We start from the raw sequence: 12937 nt of genomic DNA on the forward strand, positions 1-12937 counted from the left end.
CACTGTCCTAATTAACTATTCCACCTTCACAGAACCCTACATCCACAGTGAGACCTTCCCAGCTTCTACTCCCGAAAGCACTGACAAGGAGTCAGCACTTTCTAATTCCGAAATCCTTAATGATCTTCCCAAATACTTTTAGGATAATAATCGTGCTCCTTTGCCATATTCTAATTCCACTCTCACCTCGTCAGATAAGCCCTTCATCCTCCATGTCGACGCCAGTGGTACCGACGTTGGTGGTGTCGTGATGCAGCAACGAGGCGGGGAGAATACACCTGTCAGCGACTACTGCTACAAGGAACTACGGAACAATTGGCAAGGAGCTACTCTTCCTCATCCTGAAGCTCCAGCACTTCACTCCACACCTGAAAAGTGCTCGGTCCACCATCAACACGGACCACACCACCCTACACCTCCTGCAGCACGCCCACTTCTCATCTCAACGTCTTCTACTATGGGCTTGCTAACTGCAGAAATTCAACCTGGAGACACGCTATACCAAGATTCCGACAACATCTTAGCCTATGATCTCTCCAGAGTTTATGAAGTAGAAGCGACTCCATCCATTACTCCACCACATAACGACGTACTTCTTCCAGAACCGCAGGCTTCGGGGGAGAGTTGTGACAATAATCTCCTTCAAGAGATTGAGCCTGCTCTTCCCTCCACAAATACGTCGTTACATCTATATAAAACTACTATGGAAGAAATGTCCAACAATGACAACAACACCAGCAAGGTTTGCCAGAGCGCAAAACGTATGCAGCCAGGGACACCTGCTCAGACTCAAACCGCCAAACTACCCGTCTTGCTGCCGGCTCCTCGCTGATTGGTCGCCGGTCTGGCTGCAACTGCACTCACCCACCATACTACTTGATGTCTGGGGCCGCTACGATCTCAGTCCTCAGAATATTCAGTGCTTTCACACAGTTAACACTTCTCCCTGCTAGACGTAAGCTTTGGCGTACGTGTACTAAGAGAGGTGATAGCTTAAAGCCGATATTCCCGCACCTCTCATTTTTTGTATATTGCACTTCTTGTTATTTTGCTCACTTGTCTTAAACGTAACTTTTCATTGTGTCATTTAATTATTCTTATTATTTTGATTGATTGATTTTATTATACGAATTTGTATGTCCATTTTATTCATGTTTTATTTATTTAACGTAATTAAAATTTCATTGTTAAAGTTTACTTGTGTTTTGTGTGTCTTCTCCTTACCTTACCACAGACGAAGTTCCAGATTTTCTATTTTTTTTTATAATATGTGACGAGGCCATACCCCTAGCTTTGAACAGCCGAACACCAACGCGTTACCGTCACAATATATATATATATATATATATATATATATATATATATATATATATATATATATATATATATATATATATATAAAGAGAATGTCTGTCTATGTAATGAGGCCACATGCTGGAGGCTGCAGCCATACACAGATTTATTTTAAAATTTATTTATTAATATATTATTAAGGCTTATTATTACTAAATTAATGTTTTTGTAGAGGGAATGGTCTGAGGTAGGGAACGGGCATAGGTTGGTCAGTGTTGACTTTAGCTAAAGGATTTAGGAATAATTATTAATTATTCTTATCACTCCCCCCCCCCCTACCAATTTAATTAAAGTTAATTGTAAAATAATGCTTGAGATGGCTGAAGACTTTTTCGTACTTAGAAAAAACCTAAATTAAACACACGAAGAAGTTTATTGGTCCTGATTTAAGTTAAAGGAAGAGGTGCAAAGGTGGTGGTGGGGGTGGGGGGGAGGATACGGGATTTAGAGGTGGAATGAAGAGAGGGAACAGGGGGAGTGGTGCAGGTGAAACAGGGAGGAACAGGGGGTGCTGTACAGGTGATACAGGGATGGGGATGGGGGAACAGGGGGAGTGGTGCAGATGAAACAGGGATGAAGAGGGAGAAACAGGGGGGAGTGGTGCAGGTGAAACAGGGATGAAGAGGGAGAAATAGAGGGAGTGGTGCAGGTGAAACAGGGATGGGGATAGGGGAACAGGGGGAGTGGTGCAGGTGAAACAGGGATGGGGATGGGGGAGCAGGGGGAGTGGTGCAGGTGAAACAGGGATGCAGAGGGAGAAACAGGGGGGAGTGGTGCAGGTGAAACAGGGATTAAAGGAAAATTTATATAAGTAGATAGATGGATGTTTACATTGATTGCTAAATATATACATTGACGGATAGACGGATGCATAGATGCATCCGTCTATCTGATGGATGGAAAGACATATGAGTAGATGGATGGATAGACAGAAGAGTTGATGGACGGATAAATGGAATATAAATGTATATAATGATAAATGGTTGGTTTATGGGAAGATAGATTGATGGATTGACAGATATAAGTAGATAGATTGATGGATCCATTGATGGATTCATTTGTGCTTATCTCTTGAGGTTCTTCTTGAGATGATTTCGGGGCTTTAGTGTCCCCGCGGTCCGGTCCTCGACCAGGCCTCCACCCCCAGGAAGCAGCCCGTGACAGCTAACACCCAGGTACCTGTTTTACTGCAAGGTATCAGGGGCACAGGGTGAAAGAAACTCTGCCCATTGTTTCTCGGCGGCGCCCGGAATCGAACCCGGGACCACAGGATCACAAGTCCAGTGTCTAGTGTGCTGTCCGCTCGGCCGACTGGCTCCCCGGTCGGAGGGGAGCCGGTGAACAGGCGAATCAGGTTAAAGAATATCTGTCGATTTGCTATTGCATCAACTGAGATTCGATATGGGACCATTAGGATTATAACCAACGAACTCTCTCCGTTTAGACGGTAAGCCTCCAGTTTGTGTGTGTGTGTGTGTGTGTGTGTGTGTGTGTGTGTGTGTGTGTGTGTGTGTGTGTGTGTGTGTGTGTGTGTGTGTGTGTGTGTGTGTGTGTGTGTGTGTGTGTGTGTGTGTGTGTGTGTGTGTGTGTGTGTGTGTTAGAGAGAAATAGATGTAGTAGATATAAAAAAATGGAAAAATACATATATTTGATAGGCGGGGTCCAAGAGCTAATAACTCGATTCTGCAGATACATATAGTAAATACAAGGAGAAAATAAATACACACACACACACACACACACACATTAATTGATAATGGACTGTTTTGTGTGCGTATCCATGTGTACTATTGTCAAGACCGACAAACACGTGAAGCTATGTGTGTGTATGTGTACCTGTAATTGAACTGACATGTGTACGGTAATTATCTGTATGTGTCCATTTTAAAGGTACACATTAGTGAATGTGTATTTATGTAAATTGATTGACATATGTACGTGTGCGCGCGATTAGTGTTACTTTAATTTATATGGTTAACATTTATACGTTTGAATGACATAGTTTCCCATTATTGTCACATTTTTTGTTACATGTCTACTATTGTCAAGATGGACAGACACGTCCAGCTATGAGTGTTTATGTGTACCAGTAATTGAACTGACATGTGTACTGCAACTATCTGCGTGTGTCCATTTTAAAGGAATATATTAGTGAATGTTTATTTATGTAAATTGATTGGAATATGTATGTGGACGCTCGGTTAGTGTAACTGTAATTTATATGGTTAACGTTTGAATGACATAGTTTCCCCTCATTATCACATTTTTGGTTACTATTTCGCTGTTCACTCTCACTCTCTCTGAATCCCGTGGACTAATTGTGCTCACGTGTGTTTGTGTAGGGAAGGGGGAACCATAGGCTTTTCAAACAATAATTTGCAACTATTTGCTGAGAAACGTTTCAAAAGATCATCTATGTTTTTAATAAGAGATCTTTTTCCTAACATACAAGACAATCACACAGTACCTAACCTCAGTCAGAAACACTTTTCTTACTATATCTCGCAACGTCTTTTGCATATATATTCTATCTTAAATAATTAACAATTTTAATTCATAACTGCCAACCCCTCTCCCATCCAAAGCTTTCAAAGCCACCAAACATCATTCCTTTCCCTTAACCTCTCCCAAATTATCTTTTGCACCAATTCACAAACAAGGGGGCTTTATAGCTGAGTGGACGTCGCTCTCGACTCGTAATCGTAGCTCATTCGCTCCCACGGTGATGGAACAAACGGAAATCAGCAGAGTTTCTATCATTCTGATGCCCCTCTTACCTAGCAGTAAATATGTACCTGGGCGTTACACAGCTGTTACGGGCTGCTTCCTGGGTGTGTGTGTATGGAATGTTTTTTATTAGTTAGTAATAATTGATTGATTGACAGTTGAGAGGCGGGCCGAAAGAGTAGAGCTCAACCCTCGCAAGCATAACTAGGTGAACACAACTAGATAAATACTAACCATCCACGATCTCGACAATCCATTACACACACAACCCCCCCTCCCCCTCCCCCCCCCCAAACTCCCGAAATCGTTCTACCTAAATCAATAAAAAATTAAAACAAATCAATTAATTCACCACAAATACTAACTATAAATAAAGGAACCAAATTTGAGACATACAGCGACTCCATATTTATATATATATATATATATATATATATATATATATATATATATATATATATATATATATATATATATATATATATATATATATATATATATATATATATATATATATATATATATATATATATACATGCGAACAAGCCTTAATGGTCCCCAGGACTATATGCAACTGAAAAGTAACATGCCAGAAATGACTCGAACCCATACTGCCAGGAGCAATGCAACTGGTATGTACAGGACGCCTTAATCCGCTTGTGTCAATTTTAAAGGAATATATTAGTGAATATTTATTTATGTAAATTGATATATATATATTTATATATATGTGTGTATATCACGAAAATAAACACGTGATTAAGAATGTGACAATGTCAGACCACGGAGGAAAAATGAAACAGGAAATTTCCTTAAGTACTTTCGTATATTAAATACATCTTCAGAAGGTCACATTTTCACCTTCTGAAGATGTATTTAATATACGAAAGTACTTAAGGAAATTTCCTATTTATATATATATATATATATATATATATATATATATATATATATATATATATATATATATATATATATATATATATATATATATATATATATATATATATACATAAAGAGAATGTCTGTCTATGTAATGAGGCCACATACTGGAGGCTGCAGCCATACACAGATTTATTTTAAAATTTATTTATTAATATATTATTAAGGCTTATTATTACTAAATTAATGTTTTTGTAGAGGGAATGGTCTGGGGTAGGCAACGGGCATAGGTTGGTCAGTGTTAACTTTAGCTAAAGGATTTAGGAATAATTATTAATTATTCTTATCACTCCCCCCCCCTACCAATTTAATTAAAGTTAATTGTAAAATAATGCTTGAGATGGCTGAAGACTTTTTCGTACTTAGAAAAAACCTAAATTAAACACACGAAGAAGTTTATTGGTCCTGATTTAAGTTAAAGGAAGAGGTGCAAAGGTGGTGGTGGGGGTGGGGGGGAGGATACGGGATTTAGAGGTGGAATGAAGAGAGGGAACAGGGGAGTGGTGCAGGTGAAACAGGGGAGGAACAGGGGGTGCTGTACAGGTGATACAGGGATGGGGATGGGGGAACAGGGGGAGTGGTGCAGATGAAACAGGGATGAAGAGGGAGAAACACGGGGGAGTGGTGCAGGTGAAACAGGGATGAGGATGGGCGAACAGGGGGAGTGGTGCAGGTGAAACAGGGATGGGGATGGGGGAACAGGGGGAGTGGTGCAGGTGAAACAGGGATGGGGATGGGGGAACAGGGGGGAGTGGTGCAGGTGAAACAGGGATGCAGAGGGAGAAACAGGGGGGAGTGGTGCACGTGAAACAGGGATGGGGATGGGGGAACAGGGGGAGTGGTGCAGGTGAAACAGGGATGCAGAGGGAGAAACAGGGGGGAGTGGTGCAGGTGAAACAGGGATTAAAGGAAAATTTATATAAGTAGATAGATGGATGTTTACATTGATTGCTAAATATATACATTGACGGATAGACGGATGCATAGTTGCATCCGTCTATCTGATGGATGGAAAGACATATGAGTAGATGGATGGATAGACAGAAGAGTTGATGAACGGATAAATGGAATATAAATGTATATAATGATAAATGGTTGGTTTATGGGAAGATAGATTGATGGATTGACAGATATAAGTAGATAGATAGATGGATCCATTGATGGATTCATTTGTGCTTATCTCTTGAGGTTCTTCTTGAGATGATTTCGGGGCTTTAGTGTCCCCGCGGTCCGGTCCTCGACCAAACCTCCACCCCCAGGAAGCAGCCCGTGACAGCTGACTAACACCCAGGTACCTGTTTTACTGCAAGTTATCAGGGGCACAGGGTGAAAGAAACTCTGCCCATTGTTTCTCGGCGGCGCCCGGAGTCGAACCCGGGACCACAGGATCACAAGTCCAGTGTCCAGTGTGCTGTCCGCTCGGCCGACTGGCTCCCCGGTCGGAGGGGAGCCGGTGAACAGACGAATCAGGTTAAAGAATATCTGTCGATTTGCTATTGCATCAACTGAGATTCGATATGGGACCATTAGGATTATAACCAACGAACTCTCTCCGTTTAGACGGTAGGCCTCCAGTTTGTGTGTGTGTGTGTGTGTGTGTGTGTGTGTGTGTGTGTGTGTGTGTGTGTGTGTGTGTGTGTGTGTGTGTGTGTGTGTGTGTGTGTGTGTGTGTGTTAGAGAGAAATAGATGTAGTAGATATAAAAAAATGGAAAAATACATATATTTGATAGGCGGGGTCCAAGAGCTAATAACTCGATTCTGCAGATACATATAGTAAATACAAGGAGAAAATAAATACACACACACACATTAATTGATAATGGACTGTTTTGTGTGCGTATCCATGTGTACTATTGTCAAGACCGACAAACACGTGAAGCTATGTGTGTGTATGTGTACCTGTAATTGACCTGACATATGTACGGTAATTATCTGTATGTGTCCATTTTAAAGGTACACATTAGTGAATGTGTATTTATGTAAATTGATTGACATATGTACGTGTGCGCGCGATTAGTGTTACTTTAATTTATATGGTTAACATTTATACGTTTGAATGACATAGTTTCCCATTATTGTCACATTTTTTGTTACATGTCTACTATTGTCAAGATGGACAGACACGTCCAGCTATGAGTGTTTATGTGTACCAGTAATTGAACTGACATGTGTACTGCAACTATCTGCGTGTGTCCATTTTAAAGGAATATATTAGTGAATGTTTAATTATGTAAATTGATTGGAATATGTATGTGGACGCTCGGTTAGTGTAACTGTAATTTATATGGTTAACGTTTGAATGACATAGTTTCACCTCATAGTCACTGTTTTGGTTACTATTTCGCTGTTCACTCTCACTCTCTCTGAATCCCGTGGACTAATTGTGCTCACGTGTGTTTGTGTAGGGAAGGGGGAACCATAGGCTTTTCACACAATAATTTGCAACTATTTGCTGAGAAACGTTTCAAAAGATCATCTATGTTTTTAATAAGTGTTCTTTTTCCTAACATACAAGTCAATCACACAGTACCTAACCTCAGTCAGTAGCACTTCTCTTACTATATCTCGCAACGTCTTTTGCATATATATCCTATCTTAAATAATTAACAATTTTAATTCATAACTGCCAACCCCCCTCCCATCCAAAGCTTTCAAAGCCACCAAACATTATTCCTTTCCCTTAACCTCTCCCAAATTATCTTTTGCACCAATTCACAAACAAGGGGGCTTTATAGCTGAGTGGACGTCGCTCTCGACTCGTAATCGTAGCTCATTCGATCCCACGGTGATGGAACAAACGGAAATCAGCAGAGTTTCTATCATTCTGATGCCCCTGTTACCTAGCAGTAAATATGTACCTGGGCGTTAGACAGCTGTTACGGGCTGCTTCCTGGGTGTGTGTGTGTGTGTGTGGAATGTTTTTTATTAGTTAGTAATAATTGATTGATTGACAGTTGAGAGGCGGGCCGAAAGAGTAGAGCTCAACCCTCGCAAGCATAACTAGGTGAACACAACTAGATAAATACTAACCAACCACGATCTCGACAATCCATTACACACACAACCCCCCTTCCCACTCCCCCCCCCCCCCCAAACTCCCGAAATCGTTCTACCTAAATCAATAAAAAATTAAAACAAATCAATTAATTCACCACAAATACTAACTATAAATAAAGGAACCAAATTTGAGACATACAGCGACTCCAGCGTGGTCTAGTCGGAAGAGAACGCAATCTGGATAGATTGCGATCGAGTCTGTCGGAACGGGTGTGTAACTGCAGGGCACAAATATTTGTGTGTCCCCTCCTGTAGCTGCCTCTGTTTCGACAGGTTCCCTGGATACCTGGAATTGGCCTGGCCCTTGGAAAGTGGGGAAGGGGTGAAATCCGTTGGGCCCACGGATGGATACCTTGGATCCATGGACCTAGAGCAGGTCTAATCACCTGGGATTCGAACCCACGGTGGGAATAAGGGAGGAGATATGGGAAGGGGGGGGGGGGAAGGATGTTTCCCTGGAACCAAACCTCACATAAACCCGGGCACTCACACACACACCCTCACCCGAACACTCACAGGGGCACTCACACTCACACACTCCCATAGACTGTGATAAGGGAGACCATCTGAGGGGACACAGATGGCCTCCTGGACCCACAGGTATAACCGGACACACACACACCCGGACACTCACAGGGACACTCACACACACTCGCCCGGACACTCACAGGGATATACACACTCACACACAGACACACATCCATAGACACAAACTGTGATAAGGGAGACCATCTGAGGGGACACAGATGGCCTCCTGGACACACAAGTCCATATTCATATATCAATATTTAATTTAATATTTATTATTTAATTTTATTATATAAGTAATCAAATTAATGTGTTTTAATAAATTATTATTTTATTAAATTATTAAATAATTATATTAATAAAACAAATTAAATTCAATTTAATAATTAAATATTTATTATTTAATTTACAAATATGACAGATTTTTTAAATATATATATATATATATATATATATATATATATATATATATATATATATATATATATATATATATATATATATATATATATATATATATATATATATATACATACATGCGAACAAGCCTTAATGGTCCCCAGGACTATATGCAACTGAAAACTCACATGCCAGAAGTGACTCGAACCCATACTGGCAGGAGCAATGCAACTGGTATGTACAGGACGCCTTAATCCGCTTGTGTCAATTTTAAAGGAATATATTAGTGAATATTTATTTATGTAAATTGATATATATATATATATATTTATATATATATATATATATATATATATATATATATATATATATATATATATATATATATATATATATAAAGAGAATGTCTGTCTATGTAATGAGGCCACATGCTGGAGGCTGCAGCCATACACAGATTTATTTTAAAATTTATTTATTAATATATTATTAAGGGAATGGTCTGGGGTAGGGAACGGGCATAGGTTGGTCAGTGTTGACTTTAGCTAAAGGATTTAAGAATAATTATTAATTATTCTTATCACTCCCCCCCCCCCCCTACCAATTTAATTAACACTTTAGTGCGCGCGGCACTTGCTGAAAATAAAGTGGGTTGTGGGCGTGGCGTTCTGGATGCTCAAGTGTAAACACAAAAAAGTGTATAATCTTTTCACGCTCCTAACATCAATTCTCGAGCTACGTTTTTCATTTTGGTATCAATGCGTTGGCAATAAAATTCTCTACAAGATCATATGCATAAAATGTCACCCAAGCATTTGGTATCCCACCACGAAGTAAATAAACACGAAGATGACTCGCCGTGACACCCAAACAGGAAGTAAATGTTCATACTCTTTCGTTTGTTACCAGCCTCACAGTCATCCTACAGCGCTCATTTTGATATCACTGAACTCGCAATAAAATTCCCCACCCAGACATATGCCTATCAATGTCTAATTATGGTATCGGGTGACCCGCACGAGTGTGGGAACTGGGCGAAGCTTTAGCAGTAATTTCAGCAGCGACGACACTGGTGTGATGCAGCGCATTGAATGTTTATACTTATTTCACTGTCCTGACATTATTTCTGGAGCTACGTATTTCATTTTTATAGCAATGTGTTCGCAATAGAAAGTTCTATAAGAACATGGGTAGAGTTGGCCAACAGAGCGTCAAATAAATTTGCGGCGAATAAAATCTTACGCGTGTTTGTACCCGTGAGCGTCAAAACGTTTTACTTTGCTCATGTTTTTCAAGTTTATACTTGTTTCACACCGTTTTTTTCTTTTGTATAGTGTTCGGAATAAAATTCCCTACACAGACATATGCATATCAAATACAATTCCTTGGAATTCACAGCTGTAGAGATGACGGAAAACACACAACCGGAACCCGCTCTTGACACTCCAACTCACACACGCAACACCCACAACACCCGCAACACCCGCAACACCCACAAAAAAAGTTTCTCTTGTTTCGTGTATACTTACTTTAGTTTTCGTGCTACAGTTCTCATTTAGGTATCAAAATATTCCTAAGAAAATAGACTACAATACTGAAACAATCTAAGACAATTATGTGTACTTACCAAAGCAAAGACGATTGTAGTAAAATAAGTTGAGTATTTTATCTCCACTTCACCTCCTTCAGGTACTGATTCCTGAAGTTGCTCAACAGATGTTCCTAGGTGGAGTGAAGCTGGTGCGGGTGGTTATTTCTTGTCCACTCAATACACCCTTTTCCTGTGATAAGTGGTGTAACAAGGTATGACGCAAAGTGGAACATCGCATGTCTTGCACGCTATACCAGTTTCCTTCCTGATACCCGACTTTGCACACACTTCACACCTGCGACGTTTGGGGATTTTTACCAGCTTATGTTTCAATTTATAGTTCAGGCGAGTCTCTGCTATAACAACACGTTGCTGTTGTCTCTGGGTTGGCAATAAACTACTGTCTGAATCGTCACTCTCACTATTGTTTTCAAACACTAATGTGGAATATGAATTATCTTCATCAGATTCAGCTTCAGCACTAGGTGTAGACGTGAAGAGAGGGCGCCTCACACCCGACGGGCCAGGTGTTGACGGGTCAGCAGCAGGATACACAGGACCAGTGTCATCATTTATGTCTGGAGCATGAACTAGATGTGGAGATGGTGTAGTTGTTGCAGGCCACTCTGCCTTGTCAAATTTCAATAAAGACCAAATAGCAACTTCATGGAACTGGAGCAGAGTTAGTTTCCTTCGATCATCTGTGTTGGCCTTGTACAATGCATAAGCGTTTTGCAATGCCATTTGCAAGAAATAAAATGTTATTTTCTTGGTCCACTTGTGACATTTCCTGGCGAAATGGTAATACTTTACCATTTGATCAAAGTGGTCAACACCCTTCATGAACTTATTGTAGTCAACAATTGCCTGTGGTTTGTTCACCACAACCTGCTGTAGTCTTACTGTTCCATCTGCCCTGCGAACTCGTTTTCTTTTCTGAACTTTCTTTGTGTCTGCATTGTGTAGGTTGGTAATCATAGAGACAACTCGCTTGTCTTTCCACACCAGAATGAAGGTGTTGTCCTTGCGGCGGTAGACTGTGGTATCCACATCAATCTTACTCTTCGCAAGTTGTTGCAAGTCTCTTGGGGCGCCACGTAAGAGTCTTATTGTTCCACAGGTGTAGACCCCCACTTCTCGCAACTTCTCTGTAAGGGTAACTGAGTTGAAATAGTTATCCATATAGAGGTGGTGCCCCTTGTTCAACAATGGCCGCATCAAACCAGTAACTGTTTCAATGATTGTTCTACCAATGCCAGAGCAAACCTCAAATGAATAAATGTAGCCAGATGTTGATTCGGCTAGCATATAAAATTTGACGCCATATTTGTCTGGTTTGCTTGGATTGTACACTTTGAACGACAGCCGGCCTCGCCATGCCATTGTGCCTTCATCCAAACACAACTCTTTCATTGGGTAATGAACTTCTTGAAAACGGTGTCTTAGGTAGTCCATCACTGGTCTCACTTTGATCAATTTATCTGTATTGTTCACTGGCACCGCATTGCTGTTGAACGCATGAAAAAACTGACCTATGTGCTGAAACCTTCTGCTCGTCATAAACATGTTGAAGAATCTTGTATGCCATGGTTTATTTGTCTGCCAATACATGCGCATAGTGGGGTTTTTGGTTACTCCCATCAACATACACTCATAAGAATCTGGCCATTTCTTTCAACTTCACCGGTTTCCAGATATCATCGACATTTTCGTTAGCCAGGTTGAATATTTGTAAAGCGTACAGATTGGTTTCATATGCCAAGTAATGAATCAACTCACGAGTAATAAACAACTGAATATATCCAAGTGCATTAGTTGGTTTTGTAATCTTTAGGCCTGGGCTTCCAGTAAAATCATCGAACACTGGTGGAATATTGTCCTCAAGCCACCCACCACTGGCCCCAGGCTGGCGAGTACGTACCGGACACGTACGCTTGCGAGGAGGCTGGGGTGCCTCATCTTCGTCACTAGGTTCATCCTCACCTGATATTTCAAAGCTAGAATCACTACCACTATCAACAACTGGGGTTATTTTCAAACGACGAGTAGGATGTCGTTTACTTGGCTGGATTTTAGGAGTGCACGCACCACGTGTGCGCCTTGTGGTGAGAGGCGGCGGTGCTGGTGCCCCCTCCTCCTCTTCCTCAGTTTGGCTTTCAGTCTCCTCCTCTGTTGAGTCATCCCCAAGGGGTCTACGGCCCCCAATTTCAAAATCTTCTTCTGCATCACTTCCATCGTTTTCAACTTGATCAAAGGCATCCAAGACATTGGGAATCTTGGTGGGAGTGAGCCTCACACCAGCATATCTCCTATAGATGGCGGTAATCCTGTCTTTTCCACTT

The 12937-nt window shown here is 40.8% G+C and overlaps 1 protein-coding gene across 1 annotated transcript; it reads right to left on the reverse strand.

Annotated features, from left to right (window-relative positions):
• Window positions 1–10058: 10058 nt before the first annotated feature.
• Window positions 10059–12212, reverse strand: LOC138373236 (piggyBac transposable element-derived protein 4-like). The gene is made up of 2 exons (XM_069339276.1): window positions 11499–12212; window positions 10059–10073 (listed from the first exon to the last, which is right to left on the reverse strand). Exons 1-2 carry the CDS (start codon window positions 12210–12212, stop codon window positions 10059–10061), a joined length of 729 nt encoding a protein of 242 aa, XP_069195377.1.
• Between the last annotated feature and the right edge of the window lie 725 nt (window positions 12213–12937).

This window comes from Procambarus clarkii, chromosome 41 (assembly GCF_040958095.1).
Source record: "Procambarus clarkii isolate CNS0578487 chromosome 41, FALCON_Pclarkii_2.0, whole genome shotgun sequence".
NCBI lineage: Eukaryota > Metazoa > Arthropoda > Malacostraca > Decapoda > Cambaridae > Procambarus > Procambarus clarkii.